This window comes from Penaeus monodon, chromosome 37, assembly GCF_015228065.2.
Source record: "Penaeus monodon isolate SGIC_2016 chromosome 37, NSTDA_Pmon_1, whole genome shotgun sequence".
Lineage (NCBI taxonomy): Eukaryota > Metazoa > Arthropoda > Malacostraca > Decapoda > Penaeidae > Penaeus > Penaeus monodon.
In genome coordinates this window covers 11,702,493-11,717,382 of record NC_051422.1, presented here as the reverse complement: position 1 = coordinate 11,717,382, position 14,890 = coordinate 11,702,493, and the positions used below count along the sequence as shown (strand labels likewise).

The 14,890-nt window shown below is 41.3% G+C and overlaps 1 protein-coding gene across 1 annotated transcript in view; it reads left to right on the top strand.

Annotated features, from left to right (window-relative positions):
• Positions 1-14,890, top strand: part of LOC119596307 (bumetanide-sensitive sodium-(potassium)-chloride cotransporter-like) — a gene marked incomplete at its 3' end in the record, with an annotated part of 87,386 nt that overhangs the window by 58,447 nt on the left and 14,049 nt on the right. Inside the window, 8 exon segments of the mRNA XM_037945481.1 lie at positions 11,729-11,812; positions 12,015-12,090; positions 12,282-12,377; positions 12,533-12,660; positions 12,838-12,969; positions 13,082-13,196; positions 13,456-13,595; positions 13,787-13,915. Of these exon segments, the coding sequence (XP_037801409.1) occupies positions 11,729-11,812; positions 12,015-12,090; positions 12,282-12,377; positions 12,533-12,660; positions 12,838-12,969; positions 13,082-13,196; positions 13,456-13,595; positions 13,787-13,915 (900 nt within the window).

The following is a 14,890-nucleotide window of genomic DNA, read 5'->3' as shown; positions in this document are numbered from 1 at the left end:
GGAGGGAGGGTGAGAGAGAGAGAGAGAGAGAGAGAGAGAGAGAGAGAGAGAGAGAGAGAGAGAGAGAGAGAGAGAGAGAGAGAGAAGGGAGGAAGGGGAAGAGGAGAGGAGGGAAAGAAGGAAAGGGGGGGGGGGGGCGACCGCGACTCTGCAACCGCTCTTGTGACTGCCCTTCCTGCGCGGTACTGCTGCGGCCGCAGTTGTGTCCGCCGACAGCCCCACGCCCTAAGGCTACACCTGCATAATTTTCTCCCCCCCCCCCCCCCCCCCCGCAGTCCACAGTCTCCTCGGGCGATGTGCTCGCCTGTGTTTTCCCTTCCCGGTTTGTCTATTTATTTCTTACGTTGGTCCTTATGCTTTACTGTATGCGCGCGCGCACACACGCACGCACGCACGCTCGCACACACACACGCACGCACGCACGCACGCACGCACGCACGCACGCACGCACGCACGCACGCACGCACGCACGCACACACACACACACACACACACACACACACACACACACACAATCGTTCCGTGTGTTCCCATGACCTGAGAGCTGCCTCACATTCTCCTTCCAGAAACCGTATCTCTTATATCTGCCAAGTTATCAGCGGTGGGTTGCGGGTCAAGAGGGAAGGCGAGAGGGCAGGGGAGAGAACTTCTTAATCTACGAGAAAGATAACGCACGTGATGGCTCTTTACCTCGAAGATAAGGGTTATCATAGATGGTTATCTTCCTTTTTTCTTTTTTCTTTTTTTTTACTATGTTAACGCGGTTGGTTGTTTGAGCGTAGATCAGGGAAAGAGGTAAAGAGGTCAAAGGGGGTTGGATCCGGGAAGGGGGAGGGTGTTGTGGGGGGGGGGGGTTGAAGGAAGGGGTTCATGAATCATCGAGTCTCCCGTGTCATTCCAAATCCTAGACCCAAATCCCCCCCCCTCCCTCCCTCACCCTCGCGATCCCCATCTCTATAATCCTGCATGGCTTCAACATGACTCGAGAATGGAGACAAACTGATCAGATTATTTTAAAATAACTTGAGATGCACGAGTGTAAAAGCAAAAAAAAAAAAAAAAAAAAAAAATAGTAGTAATAGGAGAAGAAATCCTCCAATTAGTGTTTTATTATTTATTCGGCAATGTCATTCGACGGTGTCTTTGAAGGAATTAGTTTACTCTCACGGTCCCTTGTCCCGCCATAACGGTGTGACGTCACGCGGTTGTGTACTGACTGACTCACACGGTATTGAGAATATCTTCTGTAAGGGATCAAAGAACGTAATAAGATATCGCCGACATTAATTAGGTAATCCTCAAACTTGATTTTAAGGCACATACACTCTTTCTCCTTGTGTAGAATGACGTTGACATGAGGAAGAAGAAAAGCAGGTTCTGAGTCAGGTGCAGAGGCGGTTGTCCCTCCTTGTTTTGTGTGTGTGTGTGTGTGTGTGTGTGTGTGTGTGTGTGTGTGTGTGTGTGTGTGTGTGTGTGTGTGTGTGTGAGAGGGAAGGAGGGAGGGAGGGAGATAAGAAAGTAGGAAATGTAGGATAAGTAGGAAATCACTTTAAGGAGGTAGATAAGTGCCTGATAAGAAACAACCAATTACCCTGTATATGTGTTCAAATATAGATATAGATATTCACACGGTTATCTTTTCTTCGCCTTTTCGGTATAAGGTGGTGGCCGCCTTACCTGATCGGATGCCCTCCCGAACACACACACACACACACACACACACACACACACACACACACACACACACACACACACACACACACACACACACACACACACACACACACACACACACACACACACACACACACACAGATAGATAGATATAAATACAGATATACAATGACACGTGTTGCTTGTACGTTGTACTCTATATACCTATGAATGTGACCATAGGACTCGTAGCCGGGGAAGGGATTATAGAACGAATCTAAACTAAACTGTTGGCTACACGATCACACGTGCTAATACGCAGAAAGAAATGAATAATTAATAAGCCTTGTTAAGGTACTGTGTGAGAGAGGCCGCACGCGATAGAGGAAAAATCACCTTCGCGCTTCCTTTTTTCTTTCTTTCTCTCTCTCGCTTGGCTTTTTGGTGCGCTAATACGAGTATCGGGAAGCGTCGGCCGTGCTGCTGCCGGAGTTTAGGCCTCGATAGGACAGCGACGCCATTAATCTCGTGATTGATGTGACGTCAGTTGATCAAGCGTCAGTCACGTCGTCGGGTGTCGTTCACTTCCGACCTTTGCGCCATTAACTCAGCGTCGGGTTACAACAGCTGTTTGCTCACACATGTGCCGGCACGCACATGCCTTTTGCTGTGTGCTTTTTGTTGATTTTTATATTTTGGAGGTGTTTTATTTATTTTATTATTAATATGATAGTCATTTTAGTTATTTTTCGTCTTATTAGTAAGCGTGTGCGCAATTTGCATACATCTCTTGCGTTGGTAATACTGTAACGCTGTAGCGCTGCTATTTTATTCCCATTCTCTCTCTCTCTCTCTCTCTCTCTCTCTCCTCTCTCTCTCTCTCTCTCTCTCTCTCTCTCTCTCTCTCTCTCTCTCTCTCTGGGCGGCAGTTCTCTCATGCACCCGCGTTCATGGGCGTGGGTTCCCTTCGTTTTTGCCTCGCCGCCACATCAATGTATAAGTAAAAACACCAGCTATTTACCGCCTTTACATGCCTTTGGCACTTACTCTGTCGTAACACATGCTCTCCATGCCATGTGGATTTACGGTGTTAATGTGAGTTATGCGTTGGATTAAGTGCTTTGAAGGTGATAGGGAGAATGTTGAAAAACTGGTCGTTTTGCGGTGTGGTCGTTTGTGTTGAGAAAGTTAGGGTGTGTGCGCGTGTAACTGAACGCGCCCATTCACACAGGAACATAAAGGCAAGAGTAAATTCAGCGTAAAAGAAAGCAATGTAAAAATGGTACAGAGTTTAAGGAAATAATTTTGGGTGTGGTGGGCGGTGCATGTCGTTACCCCTCCCCTACCCCTTCCCTACCCCTTCCTACTCCTGCCCTTACCCATACGTCAATTACTCCCTCCTGTTCTCCTACCCCTACCCCTATCCCCAGGCTAATCGGACACCTCCTCCCCCTCTATCCCCCAATCCCCAGGTAAGCCTTACCTCCCCCCCCTCTCCCTCCTCCTTCCATTCCACAGTCTCTCGGTAAATTGTACCCTCTCATACCCTTTCCCTTGCCCTTCCCCTTTCTTTCATTCCTTTTCTTCCCAATTCCCCATGGCCCTTCACCACCACCTTCCTACCCCCCCCCCTCGTTCTCCCTCTTTCCTACATACTCCCTCCCTTCTCCCTCCCTTCTCCCTCCAACATTCATACCCTGTCCTCTCTATCCCCTATCCATTGGGTTTTCCCACCTTGCCTGAGAGTGCATTTTGATTGCGCATTATCGTGTAGAAATCTAGTCGTAGATGGCAGAATTGCGGGAGAAAACGATAAAGAAAGAAAGGATATTTGAAGGAGACTAGAAGGAAGATGGAAAGAGGAAAATATATATAGGCCCATACACGAAGAGAGAATGTTGATGTGAAAAAATAGAAAAGGGTAGGAAAGAAGATAAGGAGGAAATAGAGAAGAGACAGAGAGGCTTGGAGATTGGAAAAAGGAAGAGAGAGAGAGAGAGAGAGAGAGAGAGAGAGAGAGAGAGAGAGAGAGAGAGAGAGAGAGAGAGAGAGAGAGAGAGAGAGCGAGCGCTGACGGGGCGCGTGCCGGACCCGCGACAGAGCTCCGGCCGGCGCGGCATGTTGACGAGTGGACATGGACACGTTTATTTTTTTCTTTTGTTTTCGTTCCTGCTTCTGTGCAGGTTGTTTTATTGATTCTTTGTTTTATTTTGTCTTTTTCTCTTATCATTTTCTTAGTCCTTTCTCTGTTTCTACTTCTCTTCTTTTCATTCCTCTCCACTCATTTCTTCTCCCTTTCCATTTCTCTTCTTCCCTCTTTCCCTCGTCCTTCTCTCGTTCTCCCTCCCTCCCCCCACTTTCCCCCATTCTTCTCTTCCTCGATCCCTCATCCTTCTTTCTCTCTCCCTACCTCCCTACCTCCCTCCCTCCCTCCCTCCCCCTTTTCTATTTATCCACCGTCTTCCTTATTCCACACCAGATTACTTTAAATGAAGATAGATCCCTATAACCGCCATTGTATTCCCAAGCTAGAGTTTTTAATGATATCACATTAGACAAAAAACTTCAGTGACGTCATACCAGTCTCGGCCAATCAGAGCTCTTCAAGAGACGACTTGTTGCGTAATGGCGGCGATTTGCACAGCGAGTGTGTGTCTTTCTCTTGCGTGTTTTGATGTTTCAGCTTGTGCCGCCCTTCTTTTCCGCTTGCAACTCTTTTCTCTCTTGCTTTGTTTTCTCTTTTCTTTGTTTTTCTCTTTCCCTTTATTTGTATTTCTCTCTCCCTCATTCTTTCTCCTTCCCTGTCTTTTTCTGTTTCTCTATCTCTCTCTTTACCTTATATTTTCTCTCTCTCTTTAATTTTTGTCTCTTCATTCCCAAAAATAGGACATAAATTTAACAGCATTTTTCTCTTTCTTTACAGGTAAGCAGTTGTCTTTGACCAAGGAGCATACCAGACGTGGCTGTTTTTTGATGACTGGTAAAGTATCTCTGGAGATTTGTTATGCAGAGGCAGCGTTGACCATGCCAGTCGATTAATTAATCAGGCAGGTATTCATTGATGAGGACGACTCGTATCATGCAACTCGGCAGAATTCAGTGGCATTTCCTCTTGCGTTGTTTCAAGGGGGGAAGGCATAAATATTGCTAAATATCGTGATTGACAGTAAGCAGGGTGAAAGAAATTGAGACGGGGATAAACTGGGTAGAAACTCAAAGAAACAAGAGACACACAAACAGACGGACAAATACAGAGAGATAGAGAGAGAGATAAAGGGAAAGAAAAGAGACACAGATGTACGGACAGACAGACAGACAGACAGACACCAAAATGCCGAGGCTTCTTATATAGACATGGAAAAAAAACCTGGAAAATTCCTCTTCCTCCTCCTCCTCCTCATACATATACTCATAAACAGTAGTGACACACTTATTACGTAAACATGTACCGTTGTGTGTGTTTGCGTGTATCTGTATGTATGTATGTATGCTTATTCTAGATGTCTCCAATGTGCTAATGCCAGCACTAATGGAACAGGTATTGCCGATGCCGAGGTCACCGCAAGACGCGTACTTTCCCCGGCAGTCGAGGTGCGAGGAGGTCACCGCTGTAAGCTGTTAATTGGACGTTGTATGCGTTTGACAGTCTCACAGCGCCACATAAGCACACAAGACAGTTAGACGTACCTCATGGCCGCGTAATGAGTTTGGTTAAGGGAGAGACAGATGGGATATGGGAGGGGAGAAAGGGAAGGGAAGAGAGGGGTGAGCGGAGGGTTGGGGAGGGGATAGAAGAAGGGAGGGAAGGCAGGAGAAGCAGAAGAGAATAAGGGAAAGATGGAATAAAGGATAAACACTCGGTCATGCCTCCCATCTTGGCGTCTTGACTTCCAACAAGCTCGTTTCAAGTTGACGTAACTGATCAATATTGCCGGGACAATATTGTGGATTTGGGCAGTGATCCTTGGGTATTGTAGAGCCCTGACAGAAGTTCAGGGCCGAAGTCACCATAATTCATGATTTATCACCCCAAGTCGGGGATAGCAAGTGTCACCGCAACGGCCGAGGCCATCTGGAATTTCCAGTGTCAAAAGATCGAATATGTATGTGCATGTTTATGTCTGTCAGTGTCTGGGTATGTGCATGTGCGTGTGTGTACGTATATGTGTGAAAATATTCTCTTTGGAAACCTGATGTTGCAATGCTGTCGGGAGAGGTCCGTTGCAACGTTGTTTGGCCCTCAGTTGATGGGTGTTGTTGGTGCACGTGTTGACCTTCCGCTGTGTCTTCATCTTTTCTCCTGCAAGAATGCAACCGAATTTCCTCTTAGCTGCCCGTGATGTTTACGATAGCTACTGTAATAATAGTTTGTTTGTTTTTTTAACACAGAAAGTTAGGAAGACGCCGATAGAAAATTGTATCGTTTTAATAATAGTATCTCACATTAGTTTTTCGCATCGTTATAATAAAAAAAAAAATCAATGAAAAGATAATTGTGATGGCGAGTAATAATAAAAAATGCTTGTTTATTTCATGATGACGATGACAGTGAAAACTCAACCTTGTCAGAGATAATAAGCTGACGGAAACTTTAGAATACAAAGACACAATCATTATTGCACAGTGGCAAATCCTACACTCAGAGAGAGAGAGAGAGAGAGAGAGAGAGAGAGAGAGAGAGAGAGAGAGAGAGAGAGAGAGAGAGAGAGAGAGAGAGAGAGAGAGAGAGAGACTATTCATCGTGAGGAAAAGATCGTCTTTGATACACATTAATGCGAGAAAATTGGTTGATTGGTTAATCTTAATCCTCGTATGGTATTTCCGGTTCCACTGTCTGAATGGATCGGTGGTATTCTGACGATGGGATTTAATTCACAGCCGAAGGAGTCCACTGGCCTTCAAAAGCGGAGGATGCGATTTACCATTATAGTTGTTGTTATCATCATCATCATCATCATCATCATCATCATCATCATCATCATCATCATCATCATCATCATCATCGTCATCGTCATCGTCATCGTCATCATCATCGTCATCGTCATCGTCATCGTCATCGTCATCGTCATCACACCATCATCATCATTACCATTTTTTATTATTGTTGTTGTACTTAATTATTTGTCTATTGCATTGTCTACTCTAGTTATTCATGTGTTTATTTGACGCCCTTATCAGATGCGATACAAGGGCTAAGGAAGGCGCCGTTATCGCATTATGTAAAGGATTTCCATTCGTTAGAAAAAAAATGGTTGTAAATCATGCGGGGAGAAGAGGGAGATTGTGGAAGACAGGCAGACAGACAGACAGACAGACAGACACAGACAGACAGACAGACAGACAGACAGACAGACAGACAGACAAAGAATGGCACAATGAGACGGGAACAGGCAGATAGAACAGACAGAATGAAAGAAAGAAACAAACAAACGCCCCATACACACACACACACACACACAACCCCCCCCCACACACACACACACATACACAGCTCACCCACACATACCTTTAGACGGGCGTTTTGATGGGTTTTTGTATACAGAGACGTTTGGGCGAGGCGCTGAGTGAAAGCCGCCTCTTCTGCTGCTAATGCAAACCTTGTTGCACACACACACACACACACACACACACACACACACACACACACACACACACACACACACACACACACGCACGCACACACACACACAGTGTGAGTGTGTGAGTGAATGAGATGTAGGTAGGTAGGTGGGTATGTAAGATGTAATTAGCGACTTTTAGACCTTGTGTTTGTATTCGTTTGCCTTAATGTGTGCGCGTATGTATCTACGCACATGTGTGCATGTGCTAGTTTGCTTTACCATTTCGATCAACGCCAACACAAGCCGCTCAAGCTTTCTCTCGCAGGTCATCATGGCTACCAGGTCGTCTCCGGAGAAAAGGGGTGGGGAGGGGGGGGGAGGCGAGGAGGAGGAGGGGAAAGAGTAAGGGAGAGGAAGGGGAGGGGGAGGGAAGGGGTTGGGGGTCACTAATGGTGCTTTTGTCGAAGCTTCATTTGCTTGTGTTCAGGGAGGGTGAGTGGGGTGAGAGAACGGAGGCGCTGCTTGCTTGATTGCTTGTGTTTATGGCTGCATTAATGATGTTTGTCTTCGGGGTTGCTCAAGGGTGCTGCTGTTCTTCTCCGGGTGACCTCATCTCCATCTTCTTTGCCCTCGTCTGTGCTGTGTTTTGATAACATGTATATTTTCTTCCTTTTTTTACTTTTTTTCTACTAAGATCTTAAGAAAATATTCTTGTTTTTCCTCTCTTTTTTACTTTTACTTCTTCCTCCTCTTTCTCCTTCTCCTCCTCTTTCTTCTCCTCCTCCTCCTCCTCCTCCTGCTCCTGCACCTCATCCACCTCCACCTCCCTTCTCCCTTCTCCCTTCTCCCTTCTCCTCCACGTCCACCTCCACCTCCTTCCTCCCTCCTCCCTCCTCCTCCCTCTTTCTCCTCCACCTTCACCTCCTCCTCCTTTTCTTCCTTCATTTTGCTCATGTTTTTTTCTAACCTATCTCTTTATCTATCTCTTTTATCTCTATTTTCCTTTCCCATTTTCCCTTTACTCATTTCAATCAATCTCTATTTATCACATTAGCTCTCATTCTCTTGAGTCTATTTTTCATTGTCATCCTCATTTATTTCTTCGTTTTTCTTCGTGTCATTTCACAGCGTCACTTTCTCGTGCCCTCTTGCGTCGCGAGTATCTTTGGTATCTTTTGGTGGTATCATTCATCGCGCAGTCATTGGTATAATTCGCGGTATTATTCAAAACGTTATTCAGTGTAGTATTTATCAAATTATTCATGATATTATTCATCGCATTATTGGTGGTATTATTTGTGTATATTATATTCTCATATTATTCGCGGCATTATTCATGCTATTATTCTTGATATTATTGATCCTATTATTCATGGTATTAATTATCATGTTATTCATTGTAATATTTTTGGTATTATGGTATTGTCAAATCGTATTATCCACGGTATTATTCTCAACGTTGTTACTATTCATTTTATAATTCATTCTTTTGGTATATAAGGGAAGGTGGGACGAGAGGTGGGTTTGTAAAGAAAGGTGGGTCGAGAGGTGGGTTTGTAAGGGAAAGTTGGTTGAGAGGTAGGTTTGTAAGGGAAGATAAGCCGAGAGGTAGGCTTGTAAGGGAAGGGGAGGTGGGTTTGTAAGGGAAGGTGGGTCGAGAGGAGGGAGATAATCGAAAAAAGTTGGTCAAGAGAAGAGAGTGAGCTCTGCAAGAGAGGTGGACATGATGAGAAGGTGGGTCGAGAGAAGTTGCAAGAGAAGTGGGCCAAGAGACGAGGATGAGCTCTGCACGAAGAGGTGGGCATGGAGAGAAGGTGGGTCGAGAAAATGCGAAAGGGGATGGCCGACAAACGATAAGGATTCCCATGTCCCTTCTTTATCAGGATTACGACACTCTCGAAGGGGCAGGCCGTGGGGTAATTCAAATCAGACAGTCGACGCCGCCACACTAATAGGATAATGTGAGTGATCGCCGCCCATCGCCGTGCGCCGTCTCTGTATGGGCGACGCTGCGGTTCGGAGAGAGATGGAGGGTAAGAAATGGAGAGGAGAGAAGGAGGGAAGGTGAGAGATGGAGGGGGAGAGGGAGGGAAGAAAAGGGGATTGGGGGATAAGAAATGGATGGGAGAAAGGGAATACGAGTAAAGGGGGAGATAGAGGGACGGGTGAAGGGAAGAAAGGGGGATGAAAGGGAGGGGGAGGGAAGAAAGAAGGAAATAATGGAGATGTAGGGATGTAGAGGAGAGAGGGGGAGAAGGGCATAAGAGATGTAGGGGAGAGAGAGAGGGAGGAAAGGGACACAAGAGATGTAGAGGGAGGGAGGAGGAGGAAAGGAGCATAAGAGGTATAAGATAGAACGAGAGAACGAAAGAGGGGGGTGGGGGTTGCAAGTGACGTGACACCGCGAAGTCAAGACAGCTTGATGATATTTGATTTATACTTTACGAGTCAACTGGGTTTCTTAGAGTCTGTTTTAATCGTGTACCCTTTTTGCTTTATTTATATGCTTTTTTGTTACATATTCGTTTATTTTTAGTTTCTAAGTCTAGGTATCGACTGTACTTCTTTTTAGGTTTTTTGATTAACACATTATAATATTCCCTCATTCTTAATATAGTTTTATCGCTTTGTTATCATCGTCTTGCAAGTGATTTTAGCATTGTAATATTGCATGTTTGTGTTCGTCTCTCAGTGATTTTCAGAGATTGAAGATTTTCGTGTTTTTAATGCTAAGTTGTAGAATTAGTGAACTGTTCATGTTATCGTATATTTTGAAAACATAAACAGGGTTGTTATAAGTCTCTCTCTCTCTCTCTCTCTCTCTCTCTCTCTCTCTCTCTCTCTCTCTCTCTCTCTTCTCTTTCTCTTTCTCTTTCTCTTTCTCTTTCTCTCTCATTGACTCACTCACTCACTCACTCACTCACTCACTCACTCACTCACTCACTCACTCACTCACTCACTCACTCACTCACTCACTCACTCACTCACTCACTCACTCACTCTATATATATATATATATATATATATATATATATATATATATATATATATATATATATATATATCAGTTTCTTCACCTCCCTCTCTCGTCTCCCTTTCTTACCTCTCCGTTTCCTTTCTTTCTTTTCCTTCCATCACTTTTCTCCCTCTCTCCCCACAGTGAAAACATACGTGATTTTCTAGTCCTTTTTGTTTCCACCACAAATCCTGATGACTGTGCAGTACTCCCTCTTGTATCTTTGTTCAGGAAAGGAACGGTTTGTCGAGGCTGATGGTAATGATGACAATAATGACGATAATGATAATTACAGTAATATGTCAGTCATTGCAGTCTAAAGATAATGATAATTTCCTCCAGTGGTTACATAACCCACTCCCCCTCCCTTGCTTATCTGCATATATATGTGTAGCCCATTGATTAGAAAAACATGGAGAGAAGCACCGGCCCGAATAATGGCATATGCATCCTGCACCCTATCGCAATGCACGCAATGACATGGTCTGCAATAATTGGGTTATTCATCAGTTGTTGACGACCTCTGCCAGTAAACGTGTAGGACTTTCGGTTATTTTCGGCTTATAAGATAATTTATGTATACACATTTTCATGTGTACACACACACACACACACACACACACACACACACACACACACACACACACACACACACACACACACACACACACACACACACACACACATATATATATATATAGAGAGGGAGAGGGAGAGGGAAGAGGGAGAGGGAGAGGGAGAGGGAAGGGAGAGGGAGAGGAGAGAGAGAGAGAGAGAGAGAGAGAGAGAGAGAGAGAGAGAGAGAGAGAGAGAGAGAGAGAGAGAGAGAGAGAGAGAGAGAGAGAAATGTATGTTATATATGATATATATATATCATATATATATATATATATATATATATATATATATATATATATATATAATAATATACATATTAACAAAAACATAATTATAATATATACATATACTATATAATAATAATATATATATACATAATATATATACATATATATATTATACATATACATATATATATAATATTACTATATATATATATATATTATATATTATACATATAATTTAATATATATATAATTATACTATATATATATATATATATATATATTATGTATATGTATATATATATGTATATATATATATGATATATATATATATATAATATATATATATATATAATATATATGTATATTATATATATATATGATATATATATATATATGTATATATATTATAATATATATATATATATATATATATATATATATATATATACATATATATACATATATATATATATATATATATATATATATATATATATATATATAATATAATAATAATCATATTTTATAGTGTAGGTAAAGTAGCCATTGCTCACTTCTGTGAAGTTATAAACCACAAAACAAATAAACAGACTAAAAAAAAAAAAAGTCATCCAGAATTTCATATAACTGATTATTTTACATCTTCCCAACAGCAAAGTACTGGTGCCGACCCAGAAGCACAAGCAACCAACCTTCGTGGCAAAGTTATCAAGTTTGGATGGATCGAAGGAGTACTGGTAAGTAGATGCACACACTCACAAGTGTTTTATCCAGTTGGTGATATAATGTACAAGATTGGTTACACATTTTAAATCCATAGATACCGTTCCATCTCTTCATTTATACTTCATTCATATGACTCCTCCTCCTCTTCCTCAACTTTCTTTCAATTCATACTGCTACTCATGTTCTGTATTCATTCTGATAAATCTTCTACAGATGAGATGTCTCCTCAACATTTGGGGTGTGATGCTTTTCTTGAGAGTCAGCTGGATGGTTGGCCAAGCTGGACTTGGTAAGTGAAAGCTTTACTTTTTGTTTTGGCTTTTCTACTTCTCTTCGTGTAACATTCAGAAATTTTGAATTATACCTTTCCCTTCCGTCCTTCCTCCCGTCCTTTTTTTTTTACAGCAGCTGTTTTCTTTTCTAAATACAGAAGATATCTAATGTCAAAGAAATTGTATTTTTTTATTTGTTTCTTTGCAGTGTATTCCATCTTAGTTGTTGTTATGGCAAATGTTGTCACATTGGTTACTACTCTCTCCATGTCAGCAGTTGCTACAAATGGTCGCATAAAAGGAGGTATGTTTTGAAGTAATGAGGTTATACATGAATTAAGAAAAATAGCTATTATTGTCTTTATTCTTAATCTTCCTATAAAAGAAGTAAACATCTAATTACAATGTATTGTATATCCATTTTGATGTAGATGATTTTCATATTAAATTCACTTACAGGTGGTGTTTACTACATGATCTCTCGTTCACTTGGCCCGGAGTTTGGAGGCTCCATTGGACTTATGTTCACCCTGGCTAATTCCATTGCTGCTGCTACATACATTATTGGTTTCTGTGATTCCTTGAAGGTTTGTGTTAATAGGAATTATGCATTGTCAGTTTTTCTGTTCTTCCATGTAGTTATAAAAGAAAATATAGATTTTTACAGATAAAATGTAAGCTGAAAATCAGAGAGATGATTATGTATTTTTAAGAATGATAGTTTAAAAGAAAATAAATGATAATGTCTTATGTTTATGATACAGGATTTGCTGAAGTACTACTTCAACAATGCTCAAGTTTTGGATGGAGGTCTCAATGACACTCGTATTGTGGGCACCATCACACTTGTAGCAGTATTGGCCTTGGCTATTGTTGGCATGGACTGGGTGACTAGAGTAAGTAAGAGTAAGACTTTCTAACATTTGTTTATGCATTTTTATTTGAAAGAGATTGGATGAGAGAGTGAGAGAGCAAGGCAGTGGATTAGAAACTTCAACCTCTTTACAGGTCCAAATGGCTCTACTGTTCCTGCTCATTGGATCTCAGATTGATTTTGTTATTGGCTTCTTCATGGGTCCGCTGGATGATTTGGAACGTTCCCAGGGATTTGTTGGCATGAAGTGTAAGTATAGGTGTTTGATTAAAAAAAAAAAAAAAAAAAAAAAAATTGATATGCTTACAATGATAAATGAAATAAAGCCACAGTAAGAAGAGTATAACTAATTATCCTCTTATCTCTTATATAGGTTCACTATATAATAGAAAGGGAAAGAGATAAATGTACAGTGATTCAACTAAAGATCAGAAAAGTGTAGATTTCCTGTGAGTCTATATAGTTTAAGTTATTTACTTTCACTATATTACTCTTGTTATAATTTCAGCCGAAGTGTTTTCTCAAAACGTTGCTGCAGACTTTAGGAAGTTTGATGGAGAGCAATATGGATTTTTCGGTGTTTTTGGTGTCTTCTTCCCAGCTGTCACAGGCATTGTTGCTGGAGCTAACCTTTCTGGTGATCTGAAGGTATGCAAAAGTATTTAGTCATTATGTAGTTGTTACTAGATGAATTGTAGTTTTTATTCAATATCTCTTGAATAAGACGTTAAGCAATTTCTTAAAATCTGATTTCATTGCTCTATTTGCATATTTATTATTTGACTTTAGAAAAATGCCTGAGACTTGGTCAGATGGTTTACAATTGATTTTTGTTGCAGGATCCAGGCTCTGCAATTCCTAAGGGCACTCTACTTGCTATTGGAATTACATTCGTAACTTATATTGTGTATCCATTTATGCTTGCTGGATCAGTGACCCGTGATGCTTCAGGTAATTGTGCTGTTTATGTTTGTGATTAATATTTTCTTTTGTATTTTATGTTTTCTTAGGTTGAGCAACAAAGTCCACTTTTCTTTGACACATTGGCTAGTATGAAATTTAGTGATGGGTCTAATGTCAGATCAGGTTTAAAGCAACATAAGTTACATAAATTGTATGAGTAGTGTGTAACAAATATTACTTATATTTTGGCCCATGACAAGTCAACTTCATTATAAGATTTACTTTGATATGTTTCTACAAAACCACATTATGTAATAGTCAGAATTTTATGAGTACTTAAATTTTTATCAAAATTATTTTTTAGACTTTGCTGCTTCTAGATGGTTACATAGATATGATCACCCACTCAGTTGTTGTTATACCATGATTCCAAGAGCTGAATGAAACTCAGCTGATTTAAATGTATTCTCTGAAAATGTTAACATAGATGATTATCTCTTCAAAGTACATTTTTGTTACTTGACATGCAGCATACGTGTTGATGATTACTGATGTTTTCTTTGTAGGAAATCTCACCTTATTTCAAGACAACTTGAACACCACGGACCTCTTAGACAACCCAGTGTTCACAAATGTATCGTGCTCTAAAACTGGAGAGGGTGATGTTTGTGAATTTGGCTTAGAAAACAGCTTCCAGGTATAGAGTACCATAATCAGATATTTTTTAATGTAAATGTGAAATAATGGTAACTTTGATGGTTATTTACACTCTAAAGTTAGCTTTACACTGTAACCTCATTTAAATATATATTCCTTTTTTATGTAGTATATTTTCAGGGTGTGTGTCTGTTTGAATCATTTGAACATCACCTCAAAAACCTAACTCGCACATTTTTCCTAGGTCATGGAGTTGGTGTCTGCCTGGGGTCCCCTTATCTATGCTGGTTGTTTTGCTGCCACCCTCTCTTCTGCCATCGCTTCCTTGGTAGGCGCACCACGTGTTCAGTTTGGCTAGTAGCTTCTGCAGCTCATGTCGCATA